Source organism: Saimiri boliviensis, chromosome 9, assembly GCF_048565385.1.
Source record: "Saimiri boliviensis isolate mSaiBol1 chromosome 9, mSaiBol1.pri, whole genome shotgun sequence".
In the NCBI taxonomy this organism is placed as follows: domain Eukaryota; kingdom Metazoa; phylum Chordata; class Mammalia; order Primates; family Cebidae; genus Saimiri; species Saimiri boliviensis.
This window is the reverse complement of record NC_133457.1, coordinates 35,366,489-35,390,054: the sequence shown is the minus strand read 5'-3', so window position 1 is coordinate 35,390,054 and position 23,566 is coordinate 35,366,489. Positions and strand designations below refer to the sequence as shown.

Sequence of the window (23,566 nt, the reverse complement as noted above, 5' to 3'; positions counted from 1 at the left end):
ATGGTTGAATCAGGCCTGCTATTTTCCTTCCTTCCTATTGTGCCTCTATCTAGTTTGTTCTTTTCTTCCTGCTTAAAAAAATTACATGCAATAATTCATGTTATCCAAATTTGTAAAAAAAACAATATGTTAAATGCTATATAGTGAAAAGTCGTTCTTTGCTGTTGACTCTTATTAAAATTTCTTCATGCATTAAGAAGTATCATTCATACGTTGGCTCTCCTTAGCCTGCTTTCTACTGTTAGGGTTTTCTCTACTGTTTTGAAGTTTGTTCCTCTCTGTCTTTGTCACTCACTCTTTTTCTTTCTTTTGCCTGCCTGTCTACTTTTCATCCTTGATCTCTCTCTCTCTCCCCTCCCTCTTTTTCTCTCTTTTTGTTTTTTTCTCTTCTTTTTCTTCCTTCCCTTCAGTTCCTTTTGCTTTCCTTCTTTTTATCCTTTATGACTCATTATATTCTTTGCAATATCTATTCCCCTTTTCCTTCAATTTTACCTTTATGCATAAGATGGCTTTGCTTTTTTCTTTTACATCTTTGCTTTGCTATTTTAGCTTATTTTTAATCTATCTTTTCTAAGATACTTCATTTTTGTTCGTGATCTTCTTTAATAACAGCAATAGCTTTATGAATATATTTAGAATTATTGTATTCTGTTAGCATGATCTCTGCAAATATGAATGGTCTGTGTGATTCTTTGTGAGTTGAGCCTTCTTTACTTCTCTACCAAACTTGCTTACTTGGCACTCTTGTAACAAAAGAGTTTGATAACTTCTGTGCTTTATATCATGAACCTCACACTTAGGAAGTGTATTTTTGCTGATGCTTTCTGAGATTTGACATGCTAGACCCTCTTGTCACTTCCTCCCATCTCTTCTCACATTTGGCATCTACCAGTTTCAGTTTTTGCAGCCTTTATGTACGTTTATGAATTAATTATAACTGTCTCTTACTTTAACTGAATATGGAACTTGCTGGCTTTAAAAAATATTCTCAATGCTTTAAAAAATGTGGTTTCCTTGAAGAGAAGTATAAAACGCAGACTATTTTGTTATGTTCATATAAGAAATATTTGTTCCTTGTTTTTGATTGTCATCAAATTCTCTAGAGAGCATATTGGACAAGTTTTTAACTTTTTAATGTTTTGAGATTTTCCAAGTAAGTGTATTTGGGGCTTTCATTCCAGGAGTGGGGATAGATGTTTGCTGAATCAATCACCCTCTTGCACTGAGTCTCTTATAGAAGAGTTGCCTAGAGAGAGAAGTGTGAAGACTATGAACATACAATTCACATCTAAAGGAAATTTGTTTTGTTATTGGGAGAAGTACTGCTGGATTCTACTAATACCCTTGCTTTACAGACAGCAGCATTTATTCATGGTCATATAGTATTACATCAGTGATAAAACCACAGGTTCCTCTTGTCTTTCATCACTTGAAAGATGAATAAACTGAGTGAAGAGTTTGAAATGGACTTGATCCCTAGATTCAAGTCCACAATGTGGACCAGAAAGAGGTCATATGTAAAAGTAAGTTGGAGGAGCTAGGGAAAGTCATGTTCTAAGCCACTGTCCAGAGTACATATCCTAGTGGGCAAGGCAACTGTGTATTATAAATTTGCCTACATAGCCACCTCTTACTTCATGTTACCTTTGCAGGTTAAACCAGTAAGCTGGAGGAGGTAATGATTCTATATAGGAGCCCCACATGTTAATCTTGCCCCATTCTTCTCAAATGCATGCTCTAGTGTGTTAATCTCTCAAGTCTCTTTTTATATGAAACCACAGACACAACAATGGTGTTGCATCTAGACTATCTAATTAGCGCTTTTAGAATCTTCCAATGTTAACTAATTTATCTCTACCGTATTTCAGGACAGAGCAAACAGGCAGTGACAGACAGGCACAATTCCTCTTTTTGCTATAAAAGATGTTCTCTTACCACCAATCAGCATGGTGCAGATGGAGAAGATCTTTTCTGCATCTGTATTAGCAGAAACGTTCCCAAAACCCACGCTGGTGAGGCTGCTCAGCGTGAAGTACAGAGCGGCAATATAGGCACTTCGGATCGATGGGCCCCCCAAAGTATTGTTTCCATAGTATGGAGATTCTAGTCTCTTTCCCAACTCATGAAGCCAACCTGCAATAGAGGAAATAATGCAAGTTAGAGAACAAAAAGTGAAGTCTCAGTATTAGCACATAAAAGTAATAATAAATGAACATTTGGGGAGGTAATAATTTGCTTGGGGGAAGAAGAAGGTAAAATGGAAGTTAAAGGCAAGCTATTAGATTTCATTCTATAAAAGTGAAAATATAATTTTACTCATGCTGTTTTCTATAATACACAAAGCATATAAATATGAATTCCTGACTGGATAGTTGGTCAAATCTAAACAAGTTACTCTAATGCAAGAAACAAACTGCAAGGATGGCTGCTCTTAGAAACAGTGTTGTTTATTTCACTTACCCTGTTAAGCTCCTCTCATTTGGAATTATAAGAAACAAAAAGATGGAGTAAATATTTCAAAACACAATGTGATGATAAATTACAACAGCCCTGAGTCTAGACGTCAGAGATGAGAAGTCTAGAAGTCTAAGTGAGATGGACTTTATTTCCATTATGTAAAACTCTTCCCCTTTGTATTCACTTGGGGTTGTATACAGTTGTCTTACAAATATAAGCTTACTTTACTCAGGAAGCTTTTCTGCAGCCCCATTCTGAAATTTGGGTTGGAAGGGGGAAAACTTGTACAAGTAATGAATACTTGGAATCTATTAGAATTGAACGCCCATCTACAAACTCTTATGATACTATGTATATATGTGTCCAAATTTATGAAATTAAATGCTTTATAAATATATCTAGTTAATTGTATATTAATTATGCTGTCAGAAAGCTGTAAACAACCTATAAACATGAGAAGATAGCAAGTATCATCTTAATACTATTTCTAGAATTTAAACAACACAAAAAACACTTTGAAATTTTTATTGAAAATATTTGTCCTTTAAGATTTTATATGTGTCCCTCAAGATTTTATATTTTATGATTCTCTCCTTCTCTCTATGTGTATGTGTTGCAACAAACAATATCAATGCAGCTGAACTCATAATGTTCATAAGGCTTTTTGTAATGGATACTACTACTTTCTAATAAACATTTCATTGAATGGCTGCTCAAGAGATGAAAACCCATTGCACTCTTAAGCAGTAATAATATTATCACTATCAACTAAGCTTATAGATTATAAAGCTGTGCTAGGTAATTAAAATGCACATTTGAAGCAGCTGGGAATTCCTTGAGAACCAAGGAGAAGTGCTTAGGGGCAAGAACTGTGCCTTATACCTTCTGCGTTTCTACAGAGTGTTTTTCAACCTTTAGCTTGCATCAGAAACACCTAGAAGGCTTGCTAAAGAGAGCTCACAGGGTCCAAACCAATAATTTATTTGGTGGTTTTGGTCCTGTATTCTCTGAACAAAATCACTTTGCATCTCATTTACTTTCATTAATAAAATAGGATAAAGGTTTGTGTTGGAATGCACAGATGATATGCCTACTCAATGTTTGTTCATTTACACACAGTGTGAGATGATGTGTCTCTGAAGTGGTTCAGGGAGCAACACACAGACAACAGATCTAATTTTGTTGATATCTCTTTTCTGTCTAGCCAATTGTTCTATTTGGAGAAACATCTTGTTCTTTAAAAGGGTTGCCCTAAACTGTGTTACAGCTAATGAAGCAGAAGCAATAATGATGATGAAAAAAACTGGTAACACGGAAAGTAGGTAACACCCACAAATTCGGGGATTGGCAATGTGGGCCAAATAAAACTTTTTCACAGAACAGCTCATCTGAAATGAGAACACATGTTCCACTGTAACAAGACAACATGTCACTGTACTGTTACAGAAGAAGCAATTTAACCAATTTGGAGTCCAATCATTTTTTATGCTGGAGAAACTCATGTATCTAAAAGAAAGAATGTCCTAGAACAGTCTGTTTCTGCTCAAATTCCTTTTTCCTAAAGAACATTTAAAAGAAAAAAGAATATACAACATAAAGTAGAATCTAAATATACTGAATACATTGACTTATGATAAAAAACAAAAGATACCATAAAATCATCTCATCATTAGTAAAATAGATTTCATAAATAAAATAGATTTATGAAATAATCAGTTTCAAAGACAATGACTCTTAAGAATCATTCCTAGAAGAGTTTATCATTAGCATAATTCAGTCAGTGTATTTTTCACTGCATACTAACCATAGACCAAGTATTTTGCTTAATTACATACTTTAAACTCTAAATAGGAGTTTATTATTTTACTCTTTAGATTTCCTACAACAACATACCAACAATATACTTTGGTTTACTATTTATATGTGTTCATTCACAATGTGTACAGGTGTGATCTGTTTCATACAACAGATGTATTCCTACAAAGTCTGATTTATGTTAGCATTTGGTGAATTAACAGATATTTTAGGTTTGATATAAGGAATGTGAGCATGTTATTTCAGAAAAACCTATGGAGAAAGTCTATGGTTATATAAAATACTTCCATAATATGAAAAAACACCTGGTAAAGATAAGCTTTTGAAATCAGATTCAGATGTTTGTTCAACGATGTGTGTGGAAACAAAGGGGAGAAATAATTAGCAAGTACTTAATCACACCTATAATTCAAAATGGTATTTTACTTAATTTGGTATGAATGAGCCCTGTTGTAAAAAAAGTTACCTAGCAGCACACGAGGGTTTCCTTGTCAGCAGGTTAGCACACCGTTAACATTTTCCTAAGTGCTACCTGTGCTCTAGATACTCTGCTAAAATGGTACATCCCATCTCATTTACGTGTACTAACCCTATGGAATAGATACAATTACAGTCCATGTTTTGATTCATTACTTCATTAATAATCACAAAGACTTAGGAATTGTTTACTTTAAAGAGGTGAAAAATAAGGCTCAGAGACATTCAGTAACTTGTTCAAAGTGGCATGATCAGAATTTTAACCCAGAGGTAATCATTTTGTTGCATTTTTTCCTCCAGTGGTCTTTTGGACATATTTTGATTTTTTCTTCGGTTTTATTGGGATATAGTTAAATAAATACAAATTTTATAAATTTCTAGTATATGACATGATATTTCGATATATTTATATGTTATGAAATGATTACCACCATCAAGCCCAGTAACATATTCATCAGCTCACATTGTTATCTTTTTGTGTGTGTGCAGAGAACATTTAAGATTTACTCTTAGCAGTTTTCCAGCTTTAAATACATTATTAACTATACAAGAGTTCATTTGTACAGTTATCTCTTGACGCTGTACAAAAGATCATTTCAAATTATCATTTTAAATTGTGCTGCATTGAGATCATTATTAAATAAGTATATACTTCACACTTTAGTGGAAAAATGTGTCCCAAAAGCACAGCATCATACCAGAGAAAATAGAATTATCCAAATGCAATCTACAATATAAACATAGCATACCTTGGTATTTAGAATCTGAATATTACTTTGATAGTAATTAAGAAGTTTCAAATGCAAATTTGAAGCATAAAAAATAACTAACATTTGTTTCCCCTCTCTCCACAATTCTGAAGATCCACTTAATCATCCTTGTGGACTTCATTAGGGTAGGAGGTGGGAAAGCACTGTAATTTTTGTGATGCAAAAGGTAGCAAGCAGTTTACTGGGAGAGGCAGAGCATTGGAAGAAAATGATTATGATGGGGGGCAACATGAGAGCTTCTCTGCCCTCTTTAGCCTCCTAAGCCAGGGCCTGAAGCATGGGAATACTCAGCTGCAGAAGTGACTGAGAGATATCAGGTTAAGTTTCAGAAGTCTGTGTGTGCGTGTCTTTATGTCTGTGAAAGGGAGATGGAGGTGGGGGGTTATTGGTGAAGTATTGTATGACTGTTACAAATACTGAGTAAGACCAATTATCAGAGAAAAGCTTGAGATTTCATATCTGTCGCTCTATTGGGATCCTACTCTTGGTCTTGCTACTAATTGAGTAGCTCTGTGAGCCTTCATAGAATTCCATTTTTTAAACTAAAATATGAAATGATTGGATTGAGTAATCTCTAGGTTTGTTTTCACATCTAAGATTTTGTGAAATAATATTCTGTAATGCTTCTTCACAAATGATTGACCATTTTTTAAAGCAAAATTCTGTGTGATAAAGTATGACTTTTGAATTTCTCTTTCATTTGTTTTAATTATTTGAGGGAAGATCTATCAGCAAATATTGGTGAGGTAAAGATGGAAGATTTTCGCATTCTCATGTATCATTTGTATTCTTTTTCTATTGTTGAACAACATTCCAGAGCAAGTAATATTATATATTGTTAGTACTGTCAAGAAAAAAAATGTGCCACTTGTGCTAATCTAGTCCAGAGGTGGCCAGTTCATAGTAGTCTCATAAAAGTTGAAAAGTTTGTATGATAGGAACATTTTGAACATTGATTACTAAAGTATAGCATTTCATATAAGCAATGATTAACTGAAAGACTGTACAGCATTGTAAACTGCTAAAATAGGCCACCATAACATGTACAAAAAAGCCCAAAAACCAAAAAACAAGCAAACAAAAACACCCTAAACAATCTGAAGCCAGAGTTGAGTAGCTACTATAGAGCTCTGTGGTTAATTCTAAGAAGGAAAAGAACAGGCCATCTGTTTCCAGCTAACTGGGGCACTTCCAAATGCCTCTTAAGTCTCGGCTAACAATAGAAAAAAGTGTAATAAAGATTAGGCTCATGGTTAAGTTGGCAGAACATAAACTATGGACCACTGCATTTAACCTTCTTACATAAAATACTTATATTTCAAAATGCTTTCAGATCTGTGCCCCAACATGGGCATGCATTTCATGGAGAGTTACTCTAGAGTTTCTCATGGCTTAAACAGCTTTGTGGGGCACACATTTGTGCCTGAGCTCAGAGTATCATTTACAAACAAACCTTTTTAGTCGGTAAGAAAATCTTAATTGAAAGTACTCATCACTTGCATTAATTGCAACAAAAACATGTTTTAGGGAGACAATTTGGGATAAAAGTAATTAAGTCCAGCCAAATTATTTTATTATTGATATGCTAAAGTTTACATTAATTATCTGCCCCAAGTTTCCTTCTTGTCCTCTCTTTTCTCTCAAAGTTTCAGGGCTGGTGAAAAGCTAGAGAGGAAAAATGAAGTGACAGGTCTCATCTCAAATTTGTACATCATTTCTCAACTATTTTTGGTAGTTTCCTGCCAGCTATTTAACTTAAAAGGACAGGGTTTTGTCATCTATTGAAAAGGCATCTCAAGTTTTCCTGGTTTGCAAAACTTCAAAAGAAAATTCTAATTACATTTTTTTTTCCAAAAATATTGGAGGGGGAGGCATTTTCTAATATCTCAATCATAAAAGTAACTGTAAAATAAATTAGACCACATAATGTGTTTGAATATTGTATACAAATAACCTGTTAAAAAGTTCACTGGATTTTGTTTACCTTAGCTTGGTATTGAAACTGTTCTACTGAGAGCAAACAAATCCCCAAACTAGCAGAAGTTAAGAAATAACAAAAATAAGAGTTGAACAGAAGGAGATAGAAATAATGAGAAGATTCATTCAAAAGATCAATGAATCCAGGAGCTGGTCTTTTGAAAAAATAGACCACTAGTTAGACTAATGAAGAAGATTCAAATAAACACAATCAGAAATGATAAGGGTGATATTACCACTGGCCCCACGGAAAAACAAACAACCATAAGAGAATATTATAAACACCTCTATGTACATAAACTAGAAAATTTAGAAGAAATGGATAAATTCCTGGACATATACACCCTCCCAAGATTGAAACAGAAAGAAATTAAATCTCTGAACAGGCTAACAACTAGTTCTGAGATTGAGGCAGTAATAAATAGCCTACCAACTAAAAAAAAAAAAAACCCCAAAACAATCCAGGACCACAGAGATTTCTAGTTGAAGTCTACCAGATGTGCAAAGAAGAGCTGGTAGCATTACTACTGAAAGTATTCCAAAAAATTGAAAAAGAGGGACTACTTTCTAACGCACTCTATGAGGACAGCATTATCCTGATTCGTAAACCTGGCAGAGGTACAAAAAAGAAAGGAAACTTCAGGCCAATACCCTTGATGATTATCAATGCAAAAACCCTCAACAAAATACTAGCAAACTGAATCCAGCAGCACATCAAAAAGCTTATCCACCAAAATCAAGTTGTCTTCATGCCAGAGATGCAAGGTTGGTTCAATGTACACAAATCAGTAAATGTGATGCATCACATAAACATAACTAAAGACAAAAACCAGGCCATTAATAGATATAGAAAAGGCTTTTGATAAATTTCATCATCCCTTCATGTTAAAAACTCTCAATAAACAACGTATTGAAGGAACATACCTCAAAATAATAAGAGCCACATATGACAAACCCACAGCCAACATCATGCTTAATGGCTAAAAGCTGGAAGCATTCCCCTTGAAAACTGACAAAAGACAAGGATGCTCTATCTCACCAATCCCATTCAACATATTATTGGAAGTTCTGGTCAGGGCTATCAGGCAAGAGAAAGAAATAAAGCATATTCAAATCGGAAGTCAAACGGTCTCTGTTTGCGTATGACATAAATCTATATCCAAAAAACCCCATCATCTCAGCCCAAAAGCTTCTTAAGCTGATATACAACTTCAGCAAAGTCTCAGCATACAAAATCAATGTGTAAAAATCATTAGCATTTCTATTCATCAACAATGGTTAACCTGAGAACCAAATCGCAAACTAACTCCCCTTCACAGTAAAATACCTAGGAATACAGCTAACTAGAGAGATGAGAGATCTTTACAAGAAGAACTACAAAACACTGCTCAAGAAAATCAAATGATACAAACAAATGGAAAAGCATTCTATGCTCAGGCATAAAAGGAATTAATACTATTAAAATGGCCATACTGCCCAAAGCAATTTATAGATTCAATGCTACTCCTATTAAACTACCATTGACATTCTTCACAGAACTAAAAACTATTTTTAAATTCATATGTAACCAAAAAAGGGCCTCAATAACCAAGATAATCCAAAGAAAAAAAAAAACAAAGCTGGAGGCATCATGCTACCCAACTTCAAAGTATACTACAGGGCTGCAGTAACCACCAGAGCACGGTACTGGTACAAGAACAGGCACATAGACTAATGGAACAGAATAGAGAATCCAGAAATAAGATCACACACCTACAACTATCTGATCTTTGACAAACTTGACAAAAACAAGCAATGGGGAAATGATTCCCTGTTTAACAAATGGTACTGGGATAACAGGCTAGCCATATGCAGAAGATTGAAATTGGACCCCTTCCCTACACCATATACAAAAATTAAGTCTAGATGGATTAAACAGAAATACCATTCAACCCATTAATCCCATTACTGGGTATGTACCCAGAGGAATATAAATCATTCTATTATAAAGACATGCATGCATATGTTCACTGCAGCACTATTCATAATAGCAAAGACATGAAGTCAACCTAAATGGCCATTAATGACAGACTGGATAAAGAAAATGTGGTAGATATACATCATGGAGTACTATGCAGCCAGAAGAAAAAAACAAGATCAAGTCTTTTGTGGGAACATGGATGGAGTTGGAGGGTATTATCCTTAGCAAACTAATGTGAGAACAGAAAACCAAATACGCCATGTTCTCACTTATAAGTGGGAGCTAAATAATGAGAACACATGGACACAGGGAGGAGAACAATACACATTGGAGCCTTTCAGAGGGCAGAGGGTGGGAAAAGGTAGATAATCAGGAAAATCGATTAATGGATACTAGGCTTAATATCTAGGTGATGAAATAATCTGTACAAAAACTCACATGAAACAAGTTTACCTATGTAACAAACCTGTGTTTGTACTTCTAAACTTAAAATTTAAGAAACTGTTCTAAAAGATTTTTACTCATGTTTCTAGGAAATGTCCAAGTCTCAAAAGGAAACACCAATTTTGAGGTGTCAAGTTTTGTTAGAAGAGTGAATTCTGACTCATATGCATTTAAAAACATATAAGTAACTTTGTTTAATGGCTTGATAGGTGTGAAAAGCAATAGGTAGTGGGAGTTTGCATGAACCAAAATAAATTTTCAGCCAGTGTGTGGTGAAGCGATTGGCTTTGAAGTAAACACAGGGCAATGACATTGTCTTGGAGAGACCTATGGGGAGGGGCACAGTCATTTTGAAAAACAAGAAGTAGATAGAATGCAGAGAGACAACACACAAGAGAACAAGAAATACAGCGAAATGCGGAAGAGAAACGTTGAGTACAGAGAAATGTGTCAGACCTAGGTAATGCAGTAAACCTTGATAACTCGGAAGGCAAGCAATGCAGCATATGAAGATTGCATAAGCGATCTTGTCTTGAAATTATGTTACCTGACTTTTTTATGTCTTAGTTCTGTCTCTTAGCGGTCATGTAATGTAAGTTTACTTACTCTTCTTCTTTCAGTGTTCTCACTAAAATGGAGAATATGATAATGACTCACTTCATAGACTGTTGTGAGGATAAGTGACATGATTCACATAAAGTGCTTAGTAGAATGCAGTATTACATGTAGCAAGCACTCAATATAATACTTTTATTATAATTGCTGCTGCTGTTTTAAAGGAATATGGGATTTCTGTTTTACTGAAAATTATGCAGACTTCAAAAATCCTTCATTTTTGAAAACCATACTGCCCAAAGCAATTTATAGATTGCTAACCCTATATCGAATATTAATTCAGCATCCCAATTCCATAAGTAAAAAATAATGTACACAATTGCATCATTCTTAGAAATCAAAGATCTTACATCATTCATATTTACAAATGACACTTTCCTTATTAGGTACCAAAGACATTAAATGGTTAAGATACAGAGTCAGAATATTTTCTGGCATTGATTTATTTTGCTGTCACTTGATTCCTTATGATAACAGTAGTATGTTGTAATTTTTTTTTGTGTATTTGTGTAGGAGACCATGACCTAATGCGCTAAGTACTTTATATAGTATTTACTTGAATCCTACATCATGTAATTTCATTTCTTACAACTCTAAGAACAATGCATTACAATCTGAAATGTTGATATTAAAACATTGGTACTTAAGAAGGTTAAAACAAAACATAACCAAGGGTGGACATCTGTTAGGGAGAAGGACGAGGTTTTGAATCTGGGTTTGTCTGAATTGAAAGTCACTACACTTTTTAATATGCTCCTACCTCCTGATCCTTTTTGTTAGTCAAGGTTTTGATATTAATGAACTTCTGATGGATTTCATAGAAATGGCTACCCCAGTAGATTTTTCTTTCTGAGTGCTGTTTTATTCCACCTACAAATAGGAATTTCTCATGTTGTCTACTATTTACCTACTGCAGACCTTGAGCAAGAAAATTGTTCTGAACACTTACCCACCCCTTCTCCCAGAAGCTCTAGCTATTATTCCAAAGGCAGTTGGTGGGAGGGTGTGTTAATGTTCTGTGTATGAAAAGATTTTGGTAACAGAAGAACTTTTTGGAACCACAGATTGAACTTTCAGAATCTTCTCAATGGTTCATTTTCCAGGTATAGAACTCTTTGGTTACTGTCTTGTGAACTTTGCAAGATATCAACATAGGTTATACCTATACTGTGAAGAAATTGATAACCTCATAACTTTTGTTTACAAGAACCCGTTTTCCTATAGAATTTCTTGGATCTGATCAAAAATATTGAATAAACTAAGAACTTCAAATCACATTTTAACCCTACCATTCATTGATATTTGACTTCTAATTTAACCTACACCAACTATCTGTTTAGAAATCTATTATTTGGCAATTATAATGTCTTTCCAATGGATTTAAAACAATGGAAAGAAGGACAAATGGTGGTTTAGGCTCCAGCATGGCACACAAAACTGGGTTAATTCACATTTTAACCAAAGTACAGTATCTAGTTTTAAATAGATAAACCTAACTAGAATTGACAGTGGTTGTTTTTGTTTGTTTGTTTGTTTGTTTTTAAAGCACTGCCAGAACGATGGGCCAATATCCTTTAAACATTGAGGGGTATGACTAGTCAATACCTAGATCTAACCTCATCTTCCTTTGAAGATAGAGACTGCTTACCCATTTGGCATAACTTTTTATGTTTCTGTTCCTGGCCATGTCCATTGGCATCCTTTGGTGCTTTGCCCTGTGACACTTATTATATGAGATGAGACATTTTATTAATCAAAATCATGAATAAATGCGAGTCACCAACTCAAGACAAAAGGGAAAGGAAAGGCGATTTCGGAAAGGAGAAAGAGATACATTGGATGAAGAAGGAAATCTTTACTGACTAAAGAGCAAACATATAGGACAAAAGGGGCAAATGCCAAAGGATCCAGAGCAATGACATTTTTTGTTTAAAAGTAGTCAAAAGTGGAAAGAAGAATGGGACTAAAGTGGCTGATTGCCAAGAAGCAAAGTTACAGTTTTGTGTGTTCAACCTCCCCTATTGTTCAAGACCATATCATATCACTTAGTTATGAGGCTAACAGCAAACTTAGTGGCCATCCACTCTAGTATTTAAACTTACAACATTCAGTCAAATAACATCTAGCCCCTGGCTATCTATGGTAAAACCAAATTTACTTTATATCCTTGTATGTCATATTAATTTTGAGAAAATTATGATCAGAAAGTTATTTCTGGTGCAGGGAACATCAGGGACCCCAATATGCATACCTACCTGAGAGGTGTAGGGATACCAAAACCATACAAGCTAACAGAAATTTAATGTACACACTTGCCTAAGTCTTGCCCTACCAATCTGGAAAAAAGTCGTCCTTATATGTCATTGGATGGTATTTTCAAGAAACTCAAATTTCAGGAAGCATGTTTTAATTTCCACGTGCAAGTTTTACCGGTTTCCCTCAGGGAAAGAACTCTCCAACTTTGGCCATGCACCAGAAGTACATCTTGCTGTGCAAGAGGCACAGCAACAACGGGAATAGGGAAGTCCAGGAACACCAGAGCACAGCAGGAGCATAGCCCAGCAGGACTGAGGGAGCAGCATCAGGGATTCTGAGGTAGAAGCTAAGAAGCCAGGGCTCTGGCTATCCCAGGCCTTTGTGGCAGGCAGAGTTTAGCTCCAGTTTCTACAAGAGCTAAGAATCCAGGAACACCTGATTCTCCTCATTGTCACAGTCCTGACACGTTTAAAGTCTGTTGTTAAGTCCAAATCTGCCTTCGTTTCTTCTCCATTCTCTGGCCCTATTTCTACTCTTTTAGGTAATATTACTGCAATTTTCAGTGTTTAAAAATAAAATTGTCAACACCTCAGCTCCAACCTCATCTCCTCTATATGGTAGTCTTTTTCAAGGTCATATGACACTACTTCCTGTGTCTGCTTTTCCTTTTCTGAACATTCTGCGGATTGTCAAAGTCCATCTTTGACACTTTGTACTAGAACTGAACTGAACAAAGTCAATGTTGTTTTTTTGTTTTGTTTTTGCCAGCAGTTGCCCCTTCATGACAAGATTTGATTCCTGAATGTTCTGTTCTCCTATCCTCTTCCCAGTCAAGTTTACCTTCAGACCAGTTCCCTTTGCATTTGTTTCCACCAGTAATAAAGGGGAGACTTTCCATGAACCAGAGGACTAAAACATTACCTTCATTGAGTCCATCTTTCTGTTAGTCTGTAAACCCTAATTAGATCATTAAAAATTCTCTCACTTAAAAAATATTTAGTGACCATGCACAATGTTCAGGTTGCTGTGTGAGATACAAAACTAAGGGAGAAAGGTCTTTATTGTCTTGCAGTCTATTGGGGAAATTCTAACACAAGTGTAAACAAGGCAGTATAACGTTGACTGAACTAAGTACTCCTAGCTGGAGCAACCAGAAAGAGTTTAAAGAAGAAGGGAAATATTCAAATTGTACTGTACAGAATGAGTAGAATTTGGATGAACAGAGATGGAGATAAAGTACATTTAGGACAGTCAAAAGGACATGAATAATAATCACTAGGTTGAGTAAATACAAGGCATTTATGGGGGAAAATTCACGTGAATTGGCTCAAGGGTACAGAACGAGAAGTCATGTAAAGTATATGTAACCTTCAAGTTTTAAAACTTCAAATGTTTTTCTTCCAAGGTATTAAAATCAGAAACCATAAGAAAAGCTGGGTTTGAACTAATATTTAATATAATGGCTAACAGATTCTCTCTGTGCATGTGCGTGCGTGCGTGTGTCTGTGTGTGTGTGTGTGTGTGTGTGTAGTAGGGAAACCACAAATAATGTGGTGATGGATTTAGTATAATTCTTCCTAGAATCAGGGATTTCATTCAACTTTATTTCGAAATACTCATAATGCAAAAAGCAATGCACATTTTTAATTTTAGAAATAATTTTAAGAGACTTTTTAATATGTTTGTTGGCCATTTGTATATATTTTTTGAGAACTGTAAATGTCCTTTGCTAACTTTTTTTTTTATTCTTGTTGATTTGCTTGAGTTCCTTGTAGATTCTGAATATTAGTCCTTTGTTGGATGCATAGTTTAACATTTTCTCCCGTTCTTCTGATCGTTTCTTTCTAGTTTAATTGGGTCGAATCTATTTGTTTTTTGTTTTGTTGCATTTGCTTTTGAATTCTTGGTCACAAACTCTTTGCCTAAGCCAATGTCTAGAAGAGTTCTTCTAGTGTTATCTTCTAGAAGTTTTATGGTTTTAGGTCTTATATTTAAGTCTTTGAACCTTCCTGATTTTTGTTTAAGGTGAGAGATGAGGATCCAGTTTCCTCCTTCTACATGTGGCGTGTCAATGATCCCAGCACCATTTGTTGAATAGGGTGTCCTTTCCCCACTGTATGTTTTTGTTTGCTTTGTCTAAAGTCAGTGGGTTGTAAGTATTTGGGTTTATTTCTGAGTTCTCAATTCTGTTCTATAGGTCTGTATGCCTATTTCATACCAGTATCATGACGTTTTGGTATCTACAGCCTTGTAGTATAGCCTTGCAGTATATCAGGTAATGTGATATCTTCAGATTTGTTCTTTTTGCTCAGTCTTGCTTTGGCATTTGTTCTTTTTGCTCAGTCTTGCTTAGTTCCATATGAATTTTAGAATTGTTTTTTCTAGTTCTGTGAAGAATAATGATGGTATTTTGATGGGAATTACATTGAATCTGTAGATTGCTTTTGTTAATATGGTCATTTTCATAATATTGATTCTATAATATACCACCTTACTCCTGCATAAATGGTCATAATTTAAAAAATCAAAAAATAATAGATGTTGGCACAAATGTGAAAAGGGAACACTTTTACACTGCTGGTGGGAATGTAAACTAGTACAACCACTATGGAAAACAGCATGGAGATTCCCTAAAGAACTAAAAGTAGAACTATCATTTGATCCAGCAATCTCACTAGGGGATATCTACTCTGAGGAAAATAAGTCATTATATAAAAAAAGACACTTGCACACAAATATTTTTAGCAGCACAATTTGCAATTGCAAAAATATGAAACCAGCCTAAATGCCCATTAACCAATGAGTGGATACAGAAAATGTGATACACACACACATGCATGCACACATGCACACAAGTACTTTAGAAAATATTACTCAGCCACAAAAAGCAATGAAATGAAGTAATGGCATTTGCAGCAACGTGGATGGAATTCAAGACCACTATTCTAAGTGAAGTAACTAAGGAATGGAAAACGAAATATTGTACGTTCTCACTTATAAGTGAGAAGCTATGAGGATGCTAAGGCATAAGAATGATTTAATGGACTTTGGGGACTGGGGGGAAGGGTGGAAGGAAAGTGAGTGATAAAAGGTTACCCAATAGGTATGCTGTACACTGCTTGGTGATGGGTGGACCAAAATCTCAGAAATCACCACTAATGAACTTACTCATGTAACTGAAACCCAACTGTTCCCCCAAAACTGTTGAAATAAAATAAAAATATAAATAAAAAGAAATACTTTTAGGATAAATAATAAAGCAAAAGATACTGAGGCTTTGAGAAACTGCTGTAGAAGCCTCTTGGGATTTGTTTTAGGATTTATCTTGGGGTCATGCAGTCTGACCCAATCATTGTACAATCATGAGAGATGCTTTTCAGTCTTTAGAGAAGATAATACTCAAGATTTCAAGTTGCTGGCATTCAATCCTTATGTTGGTATTGAGATAATATCTAATTATTGTGGATCATCATCACTATGATATAACAATTAAACACTGTTAAAGATCTTTCAAGATATTGCAAAATTCTTTCACCCACAGTGATTTCATTTAGCGGTATTTTTATCCCCTCTCACTTTTCAGTAAACTAGGTAATCAACTTTTCATTTCAATTACTTAAACTGATCAATCTTTTGGCCCTATCTTCCTCTGACCTGCCAACCCACTGGAGGTCTTAACACACTTTGATTTCTGGTTATTTACCTATAGGTAACACTAGGCTGACTGCTTTGTGAACTTATGGGCTTATGGTCTCTTATACACTTGATTCCCAAGCCTAGCTCAGGATGAGGCACTTAATATTCACTCAGTTAATATTTGTTAAATGATAAATAATGTCTTTCTAAATTGTAAATATGACAGAATAGATATTCTTGCTTTGCATATAAAACAGGATTTGGGTTTACAAAATGTTTTGAACTGCAGCCCCCACCACTACTTAATAATTTGTCTTTAGGTAAGCTATCTCTCTACGTTTCAGCTTTTTCAGCTAAAATATGGAAGTAAAAATGCCTTCTTGTTTGCTGAAAGCATTGAATAAAATAATTTTGTAAAATATCTGGCACAGTGCCTGGTGTATTGTTCCCACTTAAAATGACAGTTCTTTTTTCACCTTTTCTGCAGTCTCTTATTTGTCACAAATAACTATTATTTGAAAATAAGTTAAAATTCTAATTTGGAAGATGAGTTGACAATTTTCATTATAAAATACGTATATAACTACAAATAAACATATGCCAGTTGGGGCATTCAAATGTTAAAATACCCTGATCTGTAAATGTAGACAGAGGCAGATATTATGACTATTTCCAAGACATCACTGTCATCTATCAAAACCATAGACTTCCTGATTTATTCCACTGACGTGTCTACATATCCGAAGGAGGATATTGTGACCCAACTATTTTCATTGCAATGACATTTGACTTCCACCTCTACCTAGTTACCATGATATGTGCTGTCTCATGTTCTTCACATCTTGACCAAAGAAATAAACAAATATTTTAATTATTACATCCAATTAGTAAACATGAATGGCGGTGATGAGGCAAACACCATTGAATATGTTTGAAACAGAGCATGGTAACATTGGTTCATCCTCCAAATAAAACAAAAAGGCCTGATTGAGATTATACATTCTTTAGGAACATTAAAGACAGCAAGCATTGATTCAAAAAAATTAGACTTAGTCTAAATAATAAAAAATAAAATTCACAATGGCTAAAACTTCCGAGTAAAATTTGTAACTGACCCAAAATTGATGAAAGAATAACAGTTTCTTGACGGAAATTAGCTTGCTGAAATTTAAATGGACAAAAATTGAACATCGTAGAAATGTTGCTACAAAACCTCCATGTATCTGATATGGACTTTTAAAAATGGATTAGTGAATTAAATCTTTGGTAGTAAAGTTTATAGCAAAAGAGCTTGATAAAAATAATTTTAATCAAAAAGGAAATGTAAAAGAAGTTTTTAACTCCACTGTATTAGAATTCGATTAAAAATTAAATTAGTTTAATGAAATTCTTGAAAGGACCTTTTACATAACAATCATACAGTTTGCTATCATTCTAATGAGAATCTCTGTATTAACAAACACAAATAGAAATGTCCTTAGGGATCAAGACAGTGAAGACAAATCATCTTAAAATGGGAGGTTCAAAATGGTAAATCAAAATATACTTAAGAAAATGCATTGAGTAGTTAGCCAAATAAAGATTTTTTAAATTATCCAATTTATACCTCTGAAATTAATTATTGACTTAAATAGAGCAATTTGCTAAAATATTCCCAGTAAGCTCATCACCCAAAGATGTAATATGTCCTTTCTAAAGAACAAAAAGTAGTTGTTTTACCAGTTTTTTTAAAAAGCATGACATTCTACCAATTCTATAACTTGGCAGTGACAATAAATTGCAGCTCTTCCTTCTCTCTTTTCTCCCTCTTCCTCTCTTACACACACGCATGAATGTGCACATACACAGTCAATATGGCCGTGATGTTTGTAAAGAACGACTACCCTAACATAGCTTGCCTATACCATTCACCAAGTATGTTGTTGATGGAGAAATCACAGTCCCATATCCTCAGCTGGTAACAAAATAATACTAGATTTTAGCTTAAGTATCTCTAACTCTTCTGAATCCTGATGTACCATGGTATTATTTTTTGGATTTTGGCATATATATTTGTATTATGGTACACATTTTTGTATGAAACATATGAAACACTGTAATGGAGAATAGAATCATGTGCTATAATCATGTGCTGTCACTTGTAAATCAGATTCTAATTAACTTTGAAATCATTTTATGGATTACCCCTGAGTGGATTACAGAGTCACCACATATTCCAAAATATACCATTTCAGTCACAAAATAGCTTTTCAGCCTGTAAACCTAAGCCAGTATGTTTTAAAAATTAATGAAATTAGCTAGCACTAAAATATGATTTTATGGACAGATGATAAAATTAGAAATACCACCCTCCCTCTGTGCGTCACAGTAAAAAAAAGCCAACCCTGACAGAATTCCATTTCAGGCTAGAAAGATTGCTAAAAATAAGCCTTTAATCCCTGACCATAAGCAGCAGGTTTTTGGTAGAGACTGCGAGCAGTTCAGGCACTGGCTTCAATATAGCAAAAAAGTAACAAAAAGTTTCTTGGGAACAAAATCAGCTACCACAGTCATTTAAATGAAACATCATCATGTCAATAATAGCAATGATAGTTAAAACAACCACAGCAGCAGTGACAGCAGCAGAAATGAGCATGTATTGAGCATTTAATCATTATACATCACTTAATCCTCATAACAACCATATAAAGTAGCTAATGCTGTTGCTATTTTACAGGCTGTACCCTAGACAGCCTGTAAAATTTAAGCAGCTCATAAACTTGCAATGATAGTAGGTGCAGGGACCAGGCTTTGAAATCTGAATTTAGAACATACATTTCTAAAATTGTCATATGACATTTTTTCCTGAGACTAAACACAGGTTCATAGGGAGTTGTTAGCCCCTATAAAATGGCCAACGGCTAGTTTTAAATATCATTACAATAAAAAACAAATATAGAGTTGTTGAAATCTATACAAAGCTAAAAAGGAGATAATTTTTATTTTTGCCTTTAATACTTCAATTGAATGGATTTTTTTCTGGTATGCCATGTCTACTTGAGTTTGGCGTAAAGTACAGGAGTATGGACAAATATAGTAGGGCGTGAATGTACCAGTTTTTAAAATGGGGGCCTTTGTAGCTCTTTTCCATCTTGAACAAGGTTCTGGGCTCTGAGTTTCTGAGAAATTAAGATTGGGTTTTGTTTCTATCTTTCCTGACTAATCTCAATGGAAAAATAAGAAAATCCCAAAGACTCTCGTGTTCAAGTAAAGGCCATGTCAGCACAGACATTTTGGCAGTAGTTTCTTTAGGGCTGAAGGCCACATAACACATTTTAATTCTTTTTGTGACTAGTTGAAAGTATACTAAATACAAAGCAAACACCCACACATACACGCATAACGAGAAAGGAGAGAAGTTTACAATTTTATTCCTGACGTCTAGTTAAATGTTTAATTATCTTTCATTTCTATCATGTATCTATGAATTATGTTCATGTTTGTTGAAATCTCATATGGGGAATGTTTTCCAGTGGAAATTATTTATAAATACTGAAACCCTGTTATGGAAATATTCTCACAATTAGTGTACCGGAGAATAACTTTTCATTAGTGCAAGTATAGAGAGCATGAGCCCTTTACCTAAAAACAGCATTTGCATTTCTTTTTACAAGAATATGCAGCTGGACAAAAACGTTTGGCAAATATTGTGAAGAAAATAACTTAGAGTGTTTCCCTCAAGTTTGTATTAAAATTCCTCAAATATTGTATTAATCAAGAAACCTAGGTACATCTCATCATGTTCTCTGTCTGGGTGTGTCTTAGGGGTCATACTCGGACACCTCAGCTAGAACCTCAACCCATCATCTTGGTATTATCCCTCTTTTTCTCGTACTCTGTGTCTGGGAGGCAAGTTAGTGACCAATGGGCTTGATCAGATTCACAGATTTTTTGGCGCGGGGGGGTTTATACTATGCTTTTCAAGTTCTGAAGCATTTGATGATGTTTAAATATTAGAGATTTATCAAAAAATATTGATTCTAAAATTCTCTAGAAAACTCAGATGTGGCCCCACATAAGCTATATTGGTGCTGGAGTTAGGTCATGATTAGCTCTTTCAGCTGGGACTCGCATTCTCCACCTTTTTTAGAAATTAATTTCATTAATCTTTAGTTTGGTATCTGGCCTGTTTTATCCATGTACACCATGTCTTTTTCTCCTTTAAGTTTTTTTTCATCTTGCAACTTCAGCTATTCATTAATTTTCTACTATAAGCCAACTAATCCACTCATAATTCCTCAAATACACTGTGAGATTTCCTACTTTCATGCATTTATTCACACTGAGCCTCTCACCTGAAATGTTCTCTGAAGAATCCACCAAAATAATACTCATCTTTTGAAGCCCAGTTCAAATGCCACCTTCAGAGAGATTCAGAGTTATTTCTGTGTCTTTGTGAACTTTAAGGAAACTTCTACTTGTGCAAACATACACCAAACTAACCTTTTTGTCTTTTTATATTTTATTTTAGTTTTTACAATATTTTTGTGTCCACCTTGATCTTCTAATGAGAATACGTTTATAGGAGGCAGACTCTATTGTTCAATTCTTAGTATTATTCACAGAGGTATGTCTCTCTTACGTAATCAATAATTATTTTATAATAAATACTGAAAACCTTATAGGGTTTACTGCAACAGTCTCAAAGCCTTGGTTCTTTTTCTGTTTTGTCTTTCTTCTTATCTATAGTCTCTTAGAAACATAATCTGCAGTATATTAATTTGTCATGTATTCCAAAGGAATTACTATGATTAAAGCAGCCATTAGAAATAATTGTATATTAATTATATTTTATGATCTCTTCTCAAGTCAGTAGCATAATTTATTTTCCTGGTAACCAAACAATTCTGTTTGAAGGATTGAAGATTTCAGGTCTTACATTTAAATGACTTTCCCACATAAAGGGAAATCTTTATGTGGGAAATCTTACTTATAATATTACTTATAGTAATCTTTCAATAATATTTCTTATTCCAAGTAAGAATAAGGTCCAGAGTAATTAGCCCTTATTCAACTGGCCTCTTATAGGTTAGATAACCATTCTTATATTTCAAATAAAATATATAACAAAATTACACTGGAATTTAGGCTATATTATTTGGCAGAAATGGATACTGTGGTTCTGGCAACATCATAAACTTAATAAATGTGCAAGCCCTTCTGATATAAATACCTATAAATACTCAAAATATATGTTTTTTATGTATGTACAGACACACATACATATATGAATTTCACTTCCTAAAATAATATAGATTAGATCTAATATATGTTAGATAATATATACATATTTGAAATATATATAATATTTAGAAATGAAGTTTCCATATTAAAAATAAAGAGTAGGAAATTAGTTAGCTGACACTGTGGTAGTGGTGCTGTTAGGGGAAGAGATGGAAAGCTAATCAGTGGTAATGATGTCAGTGGGCCTGAGTTTCATGCCGTTGCAAGGCATAGGAGATAACACTTAAATCATACAAACACTACAAGCTACAGCTTTTATAAAACTGGGTTAGTGAAAGGGTGAAACATGCAAGGAGAAAGAAGTAATTTACCCACCAGGTTATGGGAATGACAAAGAAACTTGTGTTTTAAAAGTAGTCTCCTTTAAGCAATTTAAAATTTCAGCCTTGTGCTTTGCAAGCACACTATCTATGAGACACAAGAATTTTGATGCTAAGAAGTTTTTAAAAATTTGATCCTAGGGTAGGTTATAATATTGGTGTCATTGAGAGAAGCAAGACATATGTAATCACCACTAAAATTCTGTATATTTTCACAGCTCAGTGTGCACAGGATTTCTACAGAAAGAGTGCTATTGAAGATAGCTCAAAATAAGCGTTTTCTTGCTGGTTCACTCTAATGATTATTTCTTTTGCTGTACAGAAGCTCTGGAGTTTAATTAGATCCCATTTGTTTATTATGGCTTTTGTTGCCAATGCTTTTGGTGTTTTCGTCATGAAGTCCTTGCCTATGCCTATGTCCTGAATGGGAAAAAATTTTTGCTATCTACCCATCTGACTAAGGGCTAAAATCCAGAATCTACAAAGAACTTAAACAGATTTACAAGAAACGAACAAACTCATTCAAAAGTGGGCGAAGGATACGGGAAGACACTTTTCGAAAGAAGACATATATGAGGCCAACAAACATGTTAAAAAATGTTCATCATCACTGGTCATTAGAGAAATGCCAATCAAAACCACATTGAGATACCATCTCATGCCAGTTAGAATGGTGATCATTAAAAAATCTGGAGACAACAGACGCTGGAGAGGATGTTGAGAAATAGGAACACTTTTACGCTGTTGGTGGGAGTGTACATTAGTTTAACTATTGTGGAAGACAGTGTGGCGATTCCTCAAGGACCTAGAAATAGAAATTCCATTTGACCCAGGTGTCCCATTACTGGGCATATCCACAAGTTATTGAGTCTATGGTGTGTTTTCTTGCCTGTAAATGGGGATAATAATAGCATTGGGCTCATAGAATTGTGGCAAATTTAAATGATTTAACCCATGTAGGTATCTAGAAGAGTGACTGGCACTGAGGAAGCCTTATGTGTGTCTGCTATTATTATTACCATCATTTGTTTCATTGTTCACATAGAAGTTAGTGAGACAAAATTATGCCATATGTTGGTTTACTAACACATTTGTGCAGTAAAAATAGTATCTCTTATGCACCAAGTTTGTATGTAATTTTCCCTTTTCCTCTAGCTGCCTGTAAGTTTTTTCTATAGTGCTGACCTTGGACAGTCTAGTGGCTATATGCCTTGGTGATACTTGTTTTGTATAGTGTTTCACAGATGTACTTTGAATTTCTTATATCTGAACATCTACCTCTCTAGCAAGATTAGGGATATTTTCTTGAATGATTTCCTCAAATATGACTTCCAGGTTATTTGCTTTTTCTCCTTCTCTCCAAGGAATGCCAATAATTTGTTGGTTTGATCACCTTACAGAATAAGCCCATATTTCTCAAAGACTTTGATCATTTTTTAAAATTCTTTTTTTCTTCATTTTTATCAGATCGGGTTAGTTGAAAACCCTGGCCTTCTGGCTCTGGAATTCTTCTACTTGATCCAGCCTATTGATAAGATCTTCAATTGTATTGAGGT

The 23,566-nt window shown here is 34.5% G+C and overlaps 1 protein-coding gene across 1 annotated transcript in view; it reads right to left on the bottom strand.

The window, feature by feature from the left end:
* The window catches only part of KCNH8 (potassium voltage-gated channel subfamily H member 8), a 340,011-nt gene that overhangs the window by 81,623 nt on the left and 234,822 nt on the right, over nt 1-23,566 (bottom strand). The window contains exon 8 of the mRNA XM_003924923.4: nt 1,936-2,133. Coding sequence (XP_003924972.2) covers nt 1,936-2,133 — 198 coding nt within the window. The remainder of the gene's footprint in view (nt 1-1,935; nt 2,134-23,566) is intronic.